The sequence below is a fragment of the Camarhynchus parvulus genome, unplaced genomic scaffold (assembly GCF_901933205.1).
Source record: "Camarhynchus parvulus unplaced genomic scaffold, STF_HiC, whole genome shotgun sequence".
Taxonomy (NCBI): domain Eukaryota; kingdom Metazoa; phylum Chordata; class Aves; order Passeriformes; family Thraupidae; genus Camarhynchus; species Camarhynchus parvulus.
This window is the reverse complement of record NW_022148776.1, coordinates 48,506-64,616: the sequence shown is the minus strand read 5'-3', so window position 1 is coordinate 64,616 and position 16,111 is coordinate 48,506. Positions and strand designations below refer to the sequence as shown.

The 16,111-nt window shown below is 42.1% G+C and overlaps 1 protein-coding gene across 1 annotated transcript in view; it reads right to left on the bottom strand.

The window, feature by feature from the left end:
• ACIN1 (apoptotic chromatin condensation inducer 1) overlaps positions 1 to 16,111 on the bottom strand; it is a 50,169-nt gene that overhangs the window by 1,142 nt on the left and 32,916 nt on the right. The window contains 9 exon segments of the mRNA XM_030970818.1: positions 1,252 to 1,352; positions 2,345 to 2,726; positions 6,603 to 6,710; positions 10,185 to 10,292; positions 12,608 to 12,650; positions 12,652 to 12,748; positions 14,595 to 14,814; positions 15,599 to 15,671; positions 15,783 to 15,820. Coding sequence (XP_030826678.1) covers positions 1,252 to 1,352; positions 2,345 to 2,726; positions 6,603 to 6,710; positions 10,185 to 10,292; positions 12,608 to 12,650; positions 12,652 to 12,748; positions 14,595 to 14,814; positions 15,599 to 15,671; positions 15,783 to 15,820 — 1,170 coding nt within the window.

Genomic DNA, 16,111 nt, shown 5'->3' with positions numbered 1-16,111 from the left:
TCAATACAAATTTCTGTCCTTTTAGCCCAAAATTCATAAATTTTGCTCTTGGGATTTTTATGATTTTTAAACACAATTTTCCCCCTTTTCTAACCCAATTCCCAGAATTTTTACACAAAATTTTTTGCTCAAATTTTCCATTCAAAATGGACCCAAATTTTTAAATTTTTTCACCAAATTTCCTTCAAATTCCCCCATTTTTCTCCTTTCCCCGCTCCGCCTGCTTCTGCAGCAGCTAGACATGCAAATTCATGCTAATTAGGGCACGCCTCGTAGCTATTCCATCCCTTCCTTAAAAGACTTTGGAGGTTCAGTTTTTTTCCCCCAAAAAATTTCAATTTTTCCTTACAAAAATTCAATTTTTCCTCATTTTTTTCCCCAGAAAATAGAAATTATTTTTACACAAATTTTGGTCGTTTTTACACAAAATTATTAAATTTTTTTCCCCCGGCCTGATGATTTTTTAATGTGATTTTTTCCCTGTTTTTCTCATTTTTCTCACCAGAAAATACAAATTTTTTTACACAAATTTTGGTTGTTTTTACACAAAATTTAAATTTTTTTCGGTTCTGATGATTTTTTAATGTGATTTTTTCCCTGTTTTTCTCATTTTTCTCACCAGAAAATATAAATTTTTTTACACAAATTTTGGTCGTTTTTACACAAAATCAATTAATTTTTTCCCCTGGTTCTGATGATTTTTTAATTTGATTTTTCCCATTTTTTAACCCAATTCCCAGAATTTTTACGCAAAATTTTTCGCTCAAATTCTCCATTCAAAATGGCCCCAAATTTTTAAATTTTTTCACCAAATTTCATCCAAATTCCCCCCTTGAAAATCCCCGAATTTTGTTCAAAACTCCCCAAAATTCCCCCCTAAAAATCCTCTAAAATTTAAAATTTATTAAAAATTAAAATATTTCCCTTAAAAACCCCTAAATTTCCCACATAACTCCCCAAAATTTCCATCCAAAAATCCTCTAAAATTTGAAATTTACTATAAATTTTTACTAAATTTTACTACATTTTTACCAAATTTTTACTAAAAATAATTTCCCTAAAAAACCCCAAATTCCCCTCAAAATCCTCCCAAAATTTCCCCCCACAAAACCTCAAAATTTCCCCAAAAATCCAAAATTTCCCCCCCAAAAAATCCAAAATTTCCCCCCAAAACCCCAAAATTTCCACCCAAACCCCTCCGTCTACCCTTTCCCTAGATAAAGGACATGCAAATGATATGCAAATGAGCACCTGGGAGTCGGTCAGCGGCAGCCAATAGATGCACGGCGCCGCTTTGGTTTTCCGGAACAAATCGTCCAGCAGTTTGGCCGGCGGCTCCTCCGGGGGCTTCTCTGGGGGGAAAAGGGGCGGAGCCAAACCCTCAGGGCCACGCCCACCCCACGCCAGGCCACGCCCACCCCGCCCCTTGCTGCCAAGCCACGCCCATTTGTCGTTCAATGGGGTTAAATGGCGGCGAGGCCACGCCCACTGAGGTTAACGCACTGTGATGTCATAAGCCACGCCCACTTATTAGCACTAACCACACCCACTTGTTATTTACATTTTAATAAGACCACGCCCCCTTGTTAATCAGTGTTGCATTAAGCCACGCCCACTTAAAAAGAAATATTAAGCCACACCCACTTAAATTCCTGTTAAGCCACGCCCACTTACCACGTACGGCTAAATTGTCAAGCCACGCCCACTCATCAATTAGCATTAAATTAATAGGCCATGCCCACTTATTAATTAGCATTAAATGGTTAAGCCACGCCCACTTGTTATTGTTAAGTTCTTAAGCCACGCCCACTTTTTAAATCTTAAATTACTGCTAACCACGCCCACTTATTCATTAGCATAAAATGTTAGGCTACAGTATAAGCCCCTCCCACTTCCCTGAATTTACAGCTAAGCCCCTCCCACACCCTTTATCGCCATATATGGTAATTAAACCCCTCCCACAATCCATTAGGCCCCGCCCACCACCCATATATGGTTATTGGACCAATCCGTTACCTGTTAAGCCCCTCCCACCACCCCTTAAGCCCCTCCCACACTCAAATCCCACCCCACTTCTTATATAGTTAAGCCCCACCCACCACATTTTAAGCCCCTCCCACACACTCAAACCCCATCCCCATATATGGTCATTAAGCTCCTCCCACTTTACCCTAAAGCCCCTCCCACCACTTAGGCTCCTCCCATCCCATTAAGCCCCTCCTACCACTTAAGCCCCTCCCACCACCCTTTAAACCCTTCCCACCCACCCTTTAAGCCCCTCCCCCATTTCCAAGCCCCTCCCACTATCAAGCCCCGCCCCTTTCCCTCCCCTAGCCACACCCACCTTTCCTCTCCGGCCGCGCCTCTCTCTGACCCCGCCCCTTCTCCTTATCCCCGCCCCCTTGTGGGCGTGTCCTGCCGCTCCTCCCCTCTCGGGGGCCGTGTCCCGGCGTGGCTCCGCCCCCTTGTGGGCGTGTCCCGGGGCTGGGGGCGGGGCTTTTGCCCCGGTCCCACTTGCGCTGTTCCCGGGCCCGTTCCCGCCGGGAGCGCTCCGGCTCGCGCTCCGCCCACTGCCAAGGCTCCGCCCCCCGGGGGGCGTGGCCGGGCGGGGACACGCCCCCCTGGGCGGGGTTTAGGGAAGGGGGGAAAGGAGGGGAGGGGCGGGGCTGGAGGGGGGCGGGGCTGGAGGAAGGGGGCGGGGCCAAGAGGCCGCGGTGGAAATCCAGCTGGAATGGAGAAAGGCAAAGTTTGACCTTTGAACCCCCAAAAAATCCTAAATGTTCCCCAAAAATTACCTCAGAAATCCCTCCAAAACCCCCAAAAAGATCCCAAAAAAATCCCCACAAAAATTCCCCAAAATTTCCAAATATTTCCCAAAAATCCCCCAAAAATTCCTAAAAAAATTTCAAAAAAATCCCCCCAAAAAATCCCCAAAACTTCCCCCAAAAATTCCCAAATATTCCCCAAAAATTCCCTAAAAAATCCCCCAAAATTCTCAAGAAAACTCCCAAAAAATCCCCCAAAATTCCCCCAAATTCTCCCAGAATTCCCCAAAACCCTAAAAAGCTGCCTGAAAAAAATCCAAAATATTTCCCAGAATTCCCTAAAAGAATCCCAAAAAAATCCCCCCAAAAAATCCCAAATATTCCCAAAAAATTCCCTAAAAAACCATCCAAAAATCCCAAAATTCCCTAAGAAATGCCACAGAATTCCCAAAAAATTCCCTTAAAACTCCAAAAATTTCCTTAAAATTCCCCCCAAAATCCTCAAAAAACACTGAAAAAAAAAGAAAAAAAATTCCTAAAAAATCCCCAAAAATTCCCCTAAAAATTATCTAAAAACCTCAAAAATCTCAACAATTCCCCTAAAAATTCCTAAAAACCCTTAAAAATCCCCAAAAATTCCCTAAAAAAACCCCCCAAAAATCCCAAAAATTCCCCTAAAAATTCCCTAAAAATTCCCAAATATTCCCACAAAATTCCCTAAAAAATCCCCCAAAATACCCTAAAATACACCCAAAAAATGAAAAAAAATCCTAAAAAGATCCCAAAAATCCCCCTAAAAATTCCCTTAAAGAAACTCAAGAAAATCCCAAATATTCCCCCCAAATTCCCTAAAAAATGCCCAAAAAATCCCCCAAAAAATCCCCAAAAATCCCAAAAATTCCCCTAAAAAACCCCCCCAAAAATCCCAAGAAATTCCCCAAAAATTTTCCCAAAAATTCCCCAAAAAGCACCAAGAAATTAAAAAAATTCCCCTAAGAATTCCTTAAAAAAACCTCCAAAAATAAAAATTCCCTAAAAATCCCCAAAAAACTCCCTAAAAAATTCAAAAAAACCCCAAAAATTCCCAAAAATTGCCCCAAAAGTTCCCTAAAAAATTTCTATAAAATCCCCAAAAATTCCCTAAAAAAGCCCCCAAAAATTCCCATAAAAATCCCCAAAAATTCCCTAAAAAACCCCCAAAATACCCTAAAAACCACCCAAAAAATCCCAAAAATTCTCCTAAAAATTCCCTAAAAAATCCCAAATATTCCCCCAAAATTCCCTAAAAAACACCCAAAAAATCCCAAAAATTCCCCAAAAAATCCCCCAAAAATTCCTGTAAAAACTCCACAAAAATCCCAAAAAATTCCCAAAAATTCCCCCAAAAATGCAAAAAAAAAACCCCAAAAAATCCTCCTAAAAATTCCCTAAAAAATCCCAAAAATTCTCCTAAAAATTCCCTAAAAAATCCCAAATATTCCCCCAAAAAATCCCCAAAGTTCCCCAAAAAACCCCAAAAATTCCTCTAAAAACCCCACAAAAATCCCAAAAATTCCCCCAAAAATGCAAAAAAAAACCCCCAAAAAATCCCTGAAAATTCCCCTAAAAAATCCCAAAAAATTCCCAAAAAATCCCCTAAAAAACCCCAAAAATTCCCCTAAAAACTCCCTAAAAAATTTCTATAAGATCCCCAAAAAATTCCTGCAAAAACCCCACAAAAATCCCAAAAAATTCCCAAAAATTCCCCCAAAAATGCAAAAAAACCCCCCCAAAAACCCCTAAAAAACCCCAAAAAAATCCCCAAAAAAATCCCCAAAAATTCCCAAAAATTCCCCTAAAAATTCCCCAAAAGTTTCTGTAAAATCCCCAAAAATACCCTAAAAATACCCCCAAAAAACCTCCAAAAATCCCAAAAATTCCCCAAAAAATTCCTGTAAAAACCCCACAAAAATCCCAGAAAATTCCCAAAAATTCCCCCAAAAATGCAAAAAACCCCCAAAAATTCCCCCTAAAACCCCCAAAAATCCCCTAAAAACCCCAAAAATCCCCCAAAAATCCCCAAAAATTCCCCTAAAAATTCCCCCAAAAGTTTCTATAAAATCCCTAAAAATACCCTAAAAATACCCCCAAAAATTCCCCTAAAAAATCCCCAAAAAATTCTCCAAAAAATCCCAAAACTTCCCCCAAAAATTCCTGTAAAAACCCCACAAAAATCCCAGAAAATTCCCAAAAATTCCCCCCAAAATGCAAAAAAACCCCCAAAAAACCGCTAAAAATTCCCCTAAAAACCTCTAAAAAATCCCCTAAAAAACCCCCAAAAAGTCCCAAAAATTCCCCTAAAAATTCCCCCAAAAGTTTCTATAAAATCCCCAAAAATACCCTAAAAATACCCCCAAAAATTCCCCTAAAAAATCCCCAAAAATCCCTAAAAAAACCCCAAAAATTCCCCTAAAAATCCCCAAAAAATCCCAAAAACTCCCCAAAAATTCCTGTAAAAACCCCACAAAAATCCCAAAAAATTCCCAAAAATTCCCCCAAAAATGCAAAAAAACCCCAAAAATTCCCCTAAAAAATCCTCTAAAAATCCCCTAAAAAACCCCAAAAAATCCCCCAAAAAATCCCCAAAAATTCCCAAAAAATCCCCAAAAATTCCCCCAAAAGTTTCTATAAAATCCCCAAAAATACCCTAAAAATACCCCCAAAAATTCCCCTAAAAACCCCAAAAAATTCTCCAAAAAATCCCAAAAATTCCCCAAAAAAGTCCTGTAAAAACCCCACAAAAATCCCAGAAAATTCCCAAAAATTCCCCCAAAAATGCAAAAAAAAACCCCAAAAATTCCCCCTAAAAACCCCCAAAAAATCCCCAAAAATTCCCCTAAAAATTCCCCAAAAAGTTTCTATAAAATCCCCAAAAATACCCTAAAAATACCCCCAAAAATTCCCCTAAAAAACCCCAAAAATTCCCTAAAAAAAACAACCCCAAAAATTCCCCCAAAAATTCCTGTAAAAACCCCACAAAAATCCCAGAAAATTCCCAAAAATTCCCCCAAAAATGCAAAAAAAACCCCCCAAAATTTCCCCTAAAAAACCCCCAATAAAATCCCAAAAATTCCCCAAAACATTCCTGTAAAAACCCCACAAAAATCCCAGAAAATTCCCAAAAATTCCCCCAAAATGCGAAAAAACCCCCAAAAAATTCCCCTAAAAACCTCTAAAAAATCCCCTAAAAAACGCCCAAAAAGTCCCAAAAATTCCCCTAAAAATTCCCCAAAAAGTTTCTATGAAATCCCCAAAAATACCCTAAAAATACCCCCCAAAAATTCCCCTAAAAATCCCCCCCAAAAATCCCAAAAATTGCCCAAAAAATTTCTGTAAAAACCCCACAAAAATCCCAGATAATTCCCAAAAATTTCCCCCAAAAATGCAAAAAAACCCCCAAAAAACCCCTAAAAACCCCAAAAAATCCCAAAAAATCCCCAAAAATCCCAAAAAATCCCCAAAAATTCCCCCAAAAGTTTCTATAAAATCCCCAAAAATACCCTAAAAATACCCCCAAAAATTCCCCTAAAAAACCCCCAAAATTCCCCCTAAAAATCCCCAAAAAAATCCCAAAAACTCCCCAAAACATTCCTGTAAAAACCCCACAAAAATCCCAGAAAATTCCCAAAAATTCCCCCCAAAAATGCAAAAAAACCCCCAAATAAACCCCTTAAAAACCCCAAAAAATCCCAAAAATATCCCCTAAAAATCCCCAAAAATCCCCAAATCTTCCCCACACCCCAAATTTGCCCAAATTTGCCCAAATTTGCCCCAAATTTGCGATTTTTGGGGTCTCACCTCCTCCTGCTGCGCGAAATCGGCCGCCAGCACCTTGGGGTTGGACTGCGGCCACTTGACGCCGTGCAGCGCCTCCCGCGTGGCCACCGCCTCCTCCACCGAGCAGTACTGGGGCGAAAAAGGCAAAATCCGGGAAAATTTCAAAAATTCAAAATTTTGGGAAGTTTTAGGAAAAAATCCCGAGAAAATCCGCTGAAATTTGGGGTTTTTAGAGCTTTTGAAAGCAAATTTTTGAAGCTAAAACGCGAATTTTTTCATCTTTTTTTTTCCTTTTTTTTTTCCTGATTTTTTAAAAGTTTAAAAATTTAAAATTTTGGGAATTTTTGACAAAAAATCCGGAGAAACTTGGGCAAAATTTGCCCATTTTAGGCCCTTTTAAAGTCAATTTTTGAACCTAAAATGTGAATTTTTTCACCTTTTTTTTCTTTATTTTTCCGATTTTTTAACAAGATTTTGGAGAATCTTCAATTTTTTTGGGGCTGGGAATTTTTCTTAAATTTCACAAAATTTTTAGCGAATTTTTGGAGATTTTTAGGATTTTTTTGAGCTTTTCTTTTGGTACAATTTCTGGTGGATTTTGAGTGGAATTTGCGGATTTTACAAAATTTTAAAGGAAATTTTTAAAAGTTTTGAAAATCTCCCAAATTTTTTACATTTTTGAAAAACTTTCCGAAGGGTTTTGGGAAAAATTGGGTGAATTTGGGGAATTTTTGGGGCATTTTTGGGGATTTTGGGGTTGGCGCCGTGCAGCGCCTCCCGCGCGGCCACCGCCTCCTCCACCGAGCAGTACTGGGGCCAAAAAGGCAAAATTCGGGAAAATTTCAAAAATTCAAAATTTTGGGAAGTTTTAGGAAAAAATCCCGAGAAAATCCGCTGAAATTTGAGGTTTTTAGAGCTTTTTAAAGTGAACTTTTGAAGCTAAAATGCGAATTTTTTCATCTTTTTCTTTTCCTCTTTTTTTTTCCTGATTTTTTAAAATTTTAAAAATTCAAAATTTTAGGAATTTTTGATAAAAAATCCGGAGAAATTTGGGCAAAATTTGCTAATTTTAGGCCTTTTTAAAGTGAATTTTTGAAGCTAAAATGCGAATTTTTTCATCTTTTTTTTTTCCCTTTTTTCCTGATTTTTTAAAATTTTAAAAGTTCAAAATTTTGGGAATTTTTGACAAAAAATCCGGAGAAATTTGGGCAAAATTTGGCCATTTTAGGCCTTTTTAAAGTCAATTTTTGAACCTAAAATGCGAATTTTTTCATCTTTTTTTTCCCTTTTTTTCTTGATTTTTTAAAATTTTAAAAATTTAAAAGTTTTGGGAATTTTTAGGAAAAAATCCCGAGAAAATCCGCTGAAATTTGGGGTTTTTAGAGCTTTTTAAAGTGAATTTTTGAAGCTAAAATGCGAATTTTTTCATCTTTTTTTTTTTCCCTTTTTTTTCCTGATTTTTAAAAATTTTAAAAATATGAAAGTTTGGGAATTTTTAGGAAAAAATCCCGAGAAAATCCGGTGAAATTTGGGGTTTTTAGGGCCTTTTAAAGCGAATTTTTGGCCATTTTTCGATCGCGTAAAGTGAATTTTTGGTGTTTTTTTTACAACATTTTTCCATTTAACCAATTTTAGAAGATTTTTGGAATTTTCCCCAAATTTCAAGAAATTTCCAGGAAGTTTTTGGGAATTCATTTAAAAGCTTTCCTAAATTTTAAGAATTTTTGGGTGATTTTATGGAATTTTACAGATTTTTTTCAAGGTGATTTTAGGAGATTTTAGAAAAATTTGGGTTTTCTGGGAGGTTTTTAATGCAAATTTTTAGAGGTTTTTTGGGTAAAAAATCAATTTTTGGTGATTTTTGGGAACATATTTAACATAGTTTGGAAAATCTGGGGAATTTCAGGAAAATTTTTGTGAATTTTGTTGACATTTTGAAAAGTTTTGGGGTTGGCGCCGTGCAGCGCCTCCCGTGTGGCCACCGCCTCCTCCACCGAGCAGTACTGGGGCGAAAAAGGCAAAATCCGGGAAAATTTCAAAAATTCAAAGTTTTAGGAATTTTTAACAAAAAATCTGGTGAAATTTGGGAAAAATTCGCCCATTTTAGGCCTTTTTAAAGTGAATTTTTGAAGCTAAAATGCGAATTTTTTCATCTTTTTTTTTTTCTTTTTTTTCCTGATTTTTTAAAATTTTAAAAATTTCAAATTTTGGGAATTTTTAGGAAAAAATCCCGAGAAAATCCGCTGAAATTTGGGGTTTTTAGGGCTTTTTCAAGTCAATTTTTGACAACAAAACCTGAATTTTTATGTTATTTTTCTAAGGAATTCTCACAAATTTTCTGGAATTTTTTTTGAATTTTGAAAGATTTTTTAAGGTGGATTTTGAAGGATTTTAGTAAAATTTGGACTTTCCCACATTTTTTTTTCAATAAAAATCCAATCCAAATTAAAACAAATAAAAATTCTGCACAACTTTATCAATTTCCTTCTTCAATTTTTTTACACTTTCTACGAGTTTTCCTATTTTTAATGATTTTTTTTAACATGAATTTTACTAATTTACGAGCGGGCTTCATTACGTCATGCAAATTTATTCAAATTTATTCAAATTTTGGGGTCAATTTCCAAATTTTTCCTTTTATTCCTCGCGGCCACCAGGGGGCGCCACCGCTGTTCCTCTCTACGATTTTTCCCCTTAAAATCTTCATTTTTCACCCAAATTTCGCGGTTTTTTCGCAGAATTTCGGGGTTTTTTTCCGCTGGTTTGTGTTGTGAGGACCTGAGGGATTTTTGGGGTGAAATTTTGGGGTTTTGGGTCGGTACCGTGACGCAGCAATGCGATTTGATGCGGTCGATCCAGAACCTGTCACCCTTGAGGCGCCCGGAAATTTTTAAATTATATTTTTAAAAAATTTTTCCTGTTTTTCCCAATTTTTCAAGGATTCTTGGAAGAATTTTTGGAAGGATTTTTGGGAAAATTTGGGAAATTTTCGTTTGAATTTTTTGTGGATTTTTGAGCATTTTTTAATTCAAATCCTCCCGGCCACCAGGGAGCGCCACTGCTGTTCCTCTCTACGATTTTTCCCCTTAAAATCTTCATTTTTCACCCAAATTTCGCCGTTTTTTCGCAGAATTTCGGGGTTTTTTTGCGCTAGTTTGTGTTGTGAGGACCTGAGAGATTTTTGGGGAGAAATTTTGGGGTTTTGGTCGGTACCGTAGGCCCCAAAGCAGTTCGGTTGCGATTTGATGCGGTCGATCCAGAACCTGTCACCCTTGAGGCGCCCGGAAATTTTTAAATTATATTTTTAAAAATTTTTCCTGTTTTTCCCAATTTTTCAAAGATTCTTGGAAGCATTTTTGGAAGGATTTTTGGGGAATTTTTTGTGGATTTTGGTAAAATCTTTTGTGGATTTTTGGGCATTTTTTAATTCAAATCCTCCCGGCCACCAGGGGGCGCCACTGCTGTTCCTCTCTACGATTTTTCCCCCTAAAATCTTCATTTTTCACCCAAATTTCGCCGTTTTTTCGCGGAATTTCGGGGTTTTTTCCTGCTGGAGGACCTGAGGGATTTTTGGGGTGAAATTTTGGGGTTTTGGGTCGGTACCGTGACGAAGCAATGCGATTTGATGCGGTCGATCCAGAAGCCGTCGTCCTTGAGGCGCCCGGTGCGGCCCAGCAGCTCCTTCAGCTGCCCCAGTGTGAAGGGACGCACCTGGAAAAGGGGGCGTGGTCAGGAGAAAAGGGGCGTGGTCAGAAAAGGGGGTGTGGTCCAAAAAAGCAGTGTGGTCAGGTAAGGCCACACCCCAAAAATCCCAAAAAATTTGGGTTAAAATTGAGCAAAACGGCTCCAAATACACAAAAAAATTCCCCAAAAAATCTTTTCGCCCGCCCCAAAAATGAACCCGAATTTCCCAAAAACTCCCAAAAAAACTCCCCAAAAAACCCCTCAAAATCCCTTCCCCCACCCCAAAAACGAACCCAAATTTCCCCAAAAACCCCCAAAAAACCCCTCAAAATCCCTCCCCCAACCCCAGAAATAAATCCAAATTTTCCCAAAAAAAACCCCAAAAAATCCCCCAAAAAATTGCCCCTAAAAACCCCCTCAAAATCCCCTCCCCCATCTCAAAACCCCCCGAATTTTCCCAAAAAATTCCCCAAAAAACCCGTTAAAATCCCCTCCCCCAACCCAAAACCCCCTCAAAAAAATCGCGAATTTCCCAAAAAAATCCCCAAAAATCCCTCAAAATCCCCTCCCCCACCCCAGAAATGACCCCAAAATCCCCCAAAAGAAACCCAAATTTCCCCCAAAAAAATCCCATTAAAATCCCCTCCCCCACCCCAAACCCCCCGCAAAAAACTCCGAATTTCTCAAAAAAATCTCAAAAAAAATTCCCCCTCAAAAACCCTCAAAATCCCCTCCCCCACCCCAGAACTGACCCCAAAACCCCCCAAATAAACCCAAATTTCACCAAAAAAACCGCAAAAAAATTCCCCAAAAATTCCCCCAAAAAAACCCCTAAAAACTCCTTCCTGACCCCAAAAAATGACCCCAAATTTTCCCCAAAAACCCTCAAAATCCCCTCCCCCACCCCAAAAACTCCAAATTTTTCCAAAAAATCCCAAAAAAATCCTTTCAAAATCCCTTCCCCCCTAAAACCCCTCCGAAATTTTCCACAAAAGCTCCCAAACTTTCCTAAAAACCCCAAATTTCCCAAAAAAGCCCCAAGTTTTCCCAAAAATCCTAAAATTTTCCCCAAAAATCCCCAAATTTTCTCAAAAAAACCCCCAATTTTTTTCCAAATTTTCCCCAAAATTTCTCCTAAATTTCCCTGAATTTTTCCCAAATTTCCCCCAAATTTTCCCCAAATTTTTTTGGATTTCCCCCAAATTTTCTCCCAAATTTCCACGAACTTCCCCCAAATTCCCCTATTTTTTTCCAAATTTACTCAAAATTTTCCCCAAATTTTCTCCCAAATTTCCCCAAATTTCTCTGAATTTTTCCCAACTTTTCCCCAAATTTTCCCCGAAATTTCCCCAAATTTTTCCCCCAAATTTCCCCGAATTTTCTCCAATTTTTCTCCCAAATTTCCCTGAATTTTCCTCAAATTTTCTTTGAAATTTCCCCCAAATTTCCGCTAATTTTCCCCAAATTGCCCCCAAATTTCCCTGAATTTTTCCCAAATTTTCCCCAAATTTCTCCCAAAATTTTCCCAAATTGTCCCCAAATTTTCCCTGAATTTCTCCCAAATTTCCCCGAATTTTTCCCAAATTTCACTCAAATTTTCCTGAACTTTCCCCAAATTTTCCCCAAGTTTTCTCCCAAATTTTCCCCCAAATTTCTCCCAAATTTTCCCCGAATGTTTCCCAAATTTTCCCCATTTTTTTCGAAATTTTCCCCAATTTTTTTCCAAATTTTCCCCATATTTCCCCAAATTTTCTTCCAAATTTTTGCAAATTTCCCCCAATCTTCACGAACTTCCCCAAATTTTCCCTGAATTTCTCCCAAACTTACCCCAAATTTCTCCCAAATTTTCCCCGAATTTCTCCGAAATTTTCCCCAAATTTTCCCCAAATTTTCCCCCAAATTTTGCCCAAATTCCCCAAAAATTTTCCCTGAATTTCTCCCAAATTTCCCCGAATTTTCCCCAAATTTCCCCCAAAATTTTCCCAAATTTTCCCAATTTTTCCCAAATTATCCCATTTTTTTTCCAAATTTTCCCCAAATTTCCCCCGAAATTTTCCCAAATTTTCCCCGAATTTTCCCCAAATTTTTCCAAATTTTCCCTGAATTTTTCCCAAATTATCCCAAAATTTCCCCATTTTTTTCCCAAATTTCCCCCGAAATTTTCCCAAATTATCCCAAAATTTCTCCCAAATTTTCCCCATTTTTCCCAAATTTTCCCCATTTTTCCCCCAAATTTCTCCCAAATTTTCCCCGAATTTTCCCCAAATTTCCCCTGAATTTTCCACAAATTTTCCCCATTTTTTCCCCATTTTTCCCCTGAATTTTCCCCGAATTTCCGTTACCAGGTTGCAGAGGTGCACGATGGGGAAGGGGCGCTGCCGGGGGAGGGGCGGGCGCCGCCCGCACCGGTTCGTCCACGGGCAGCAGGAGCCCCCCCGGCCGCCAGGGGGCGCCCTGGGACCGCCGCGGGGGCGGGGCCTCGCCTAGACGAAGGGGCGGAGCTTAGCGATGACGTCATCGCAAAAAATCCCAGAATTTTTCGTGGTTTTTTTGGGATTTTTGGGGGAGTTTTGGGGTTGTAGTGACGTCTCCCGGCCGCCAGGGGGCACCCTAGGAACGGCATGGGGGCGGGGCCTCGGCCAGACAAAGGGGCGGAGCTTAGGGATGAAGTCATTGCAAAAAAATCCCAGAATTTTTGGGGGTTTTTTGGGGATTTTTGGGGGATTTGAAGGGATTTTACTGAAGGCCAACCGGCAGCCGTGGGGGGCGGGGCTTCTAGGCAAGGGGGCGGAGCTTAAGAATGATGTCATCACAAAAAATCTCGAAATTTGGGGGATTTTTTTGGGGGATTTTTGGAGTTTTTTGGGGTTTTTTGGGCTTTTTAGTGAAGCCCAACCGGCAGCTGGGGGGGCGGGGCTGCTAAGTAAGGGGGCGGAGCTTAAGAATGACATCATCACAAAAAAATCCTGGATTTTTGGGGATTTTTGGGGGCTTTTTTGGGATTTTGGGGGGATTTTAAGGGATTTTAGTGAAGCCCAACCGGCAGCTGGGGGGGCGGGGCTTCTAGGCAAGGGGGAAGGGCTTGAGAATGACGTCATCACAAAAAAATCCCAGAATTTTTGGGGTTTTTGGGGTTGTATTGAAGCCCCCCCGGCCGCCAGGGGGCGCCCTGGGACCGCCGCGGGGGCGGGGCCTCGGCTAGACAAAGGGGCGGAGCTTAGCGATGACGTCATCGCAAAAAATCCCGGAATTTTTCGTGGTTTTTTTGGGATTTTTGGGGAGTTTTGGGGTTGTAGTGACGTCTCCCGGCCGCCAGGGGGCGCCCTAGGAAGGGCATGGGGGCGGGGCCTCGGCCAGACAAAGGGGCGGAGCTTAAGGATGACGTCATCACAAAAAATCCTGGATTTTTTGGGTTTTTTTGGGGATTTTTTTTGGGATTTTTGGAGGATTTTAAGGGATTTTAGTGAAGCCCAACCGGCAGCTGGGGGGGGCGGGGCTTCTAGGTAAGGGGAGGGGCTTGAGAATGACATCATCGCAAAAAATCACGGAATTTTTGGGGTTTTTTTGAGGCTTTTTGGGGGAATTTTAAACGGATTTTTATGAAGCCCGACCGACAGCCGGGGGGGCGGGGCATCTAGGCAAGGGGGGGGAGCTTTAGGATGACATCATCAGAAAAAATCCAGCAATTTTTGGGGTTTTTTTGGGGGATTTTAAGGGATTTTAGTGAAGCCCAACTGGCAGCCGGGGGCGGGGCTTCTAGACAAGGGGGAGGGGCTTCACGATGACATCATCACAAAAAATCCCCGAATTTGGGGGATTTTTAGGGATTTTTGGGGATTTTAAGGGGTTTTTGTGAAGCCAAACCGGCAGGCAGGGTGGGCGGAGCTACTAGAAAAAGGGGCGGAGCATAGAGATGACATCATTACAAAAAATCCAGGAATTTTTGGGCTTTTTTTGGGGAATTTTGGGGGATTTTAGTGAAGCCGCTCTAACAGCCTTGGGGGCGGGGCCTCAGCTGGACAAGGGGGCGTGGCTTAAAGGTGACATCATCACAAAGAATCCCAACATTTTGGGGGTTTCCAGTGAAGCCCCTCCCCCCATTGTGAGGCTTTCTTGCCTTAAGCTCCGCCCACTACACTCAAAGCTCCTCCCACCCACGCTTCCCCCTCCCCCATGCTTGAAACCCCTCCCATCTTTGCTCAAGCCCCGCCCCCCTGAGATTAACCCCTCCCTTTTAAATTAATGGCCCCTCCCACTCACTACCAAGCTCCTCCCCCTTCATTTGCTTAAGCCCCTCCCCCAGACATTTGTAGCCCCTCCCCCACTCACCTCCTTTCCCCTCCCCCTCTCCCGGGGTGGGCGTGGCCGCTGCGGAAGGAGGGGCGGGGCCAGCGCAGGCCCCGCCTCCTGCCGATGCTGTACTCGTGGGCGGGGCTTGTCCCGGGTGGGGGAGGGGCTTGTCCTGGCCCCGCCCCTCGTCGCTCTCCTCCCCCTCCTCCTCCTCCTGCCCCTCCCCCCGCCCGTTCTCCCCCAGAGAGGCCGGAACCACCTGGAAAAGGGGCGGGGCTTAGTGAGAAAAGGGGTGGGGCTTAAAGGGGAGAGGTTTAGCAAAGGGGGCAGGGCTTAAGGGGAAAGGGAGGAGTTTATTGAGAAAGGGGAGGGGCTTAATAGCTGTTCAAAGGGTTGGGGAGGGGCTAAAATGGGCGGGGCTCAAAAAGGGGGAGGAGCTTAATGACTAGGGGAGGGGCTTAAAAGGGGAGGGGTTTATGGAGGGGGAGGGCCTGAAAGGGGCGGGGCTTAATGCGGAAGAAACTGAGGGGAGGGACTTACTAATATGGGAGGGGCTTACAGGGGCGGGGCTTAAAATGGGGAGGGGCTTAAAGGGGATAGGCTTAAAGAGGGAGGGGCTTAAACAGGGAGGGGCTTGGAAAGAGTAAAAGGGGAGGGGCTAAAAACATTTAAAAGGCAGGGGGAGGGGCTTAAAAGGGAGGAGCTAAAATGGACGCGGCAATTGAGGTGGGGCTTAATGAAGGGGCGGGGCTTAAAGAAAAAACCAAATGGGGAGGGGCTTAAAAGGGGGAGGGCCTTAAAAGGAATGGGTTATGGAGTAAAAAGGGGCGGAGCTTAAGCTGGGGTGGGGCTAAAAGGGGAGGAGCTTACAGAGGTGGGGAGGGGCTTAAAAGGGTGGGGGAGGGGCTTAGAACTCTGGGGGAGGAACTTAAAAATGGGGGAGGAGCCTCAATTATTAATGAGGTAGGAGAGGGGCTTAGGTGGATGTGGGAGGAGCTTTAGAGGGTTGTGGGCGGGGCTTAAGGCAGGGGGGGGGGCCTGACCTGAGTGACAGTCCTGCAGATCTTCAGGTGGGGGAAGGGGAGCAGCAGCGAGGGGGGGTGGGGGAGGGGCGGCCCCGCCCCGGAGTTGGAGGAGGCCACGCCCCCTTTGTCCGGCCCCTCCCCCCCCTCGGGCTCAGGCCCCTCCCCCATGAGGGCGGGGCCGTCCCCGCCCCCCTCGGGCGGCTCGGCCCCTCCCCCGGCGCGGATCTCGGGGATCAGGCTCTGGAGAAACGGGGAGAAAACGGGAAAATTGGGGAGAAAACGGGAAAATTGGGGAGAAAATGGGAAAATTGGGGAAAAAATTGGGGAAAATTGGGGAAAAAATGGGGAAAATTGGGGAAAAAATTGGAAAATACGGGAAAAATGGGGATAATTGGGGAAAATTGGGGAAAAATTGGGGAAAAAATGGGAAAATTGGGGAAAAAATTGGGGAAAAAATTGGGGAAAAAATTGGGGAAAAAAAGGGAAAAATTGGGGAAAAATTGGGGAAAATTGGGGAAAAAATTGGGGAAA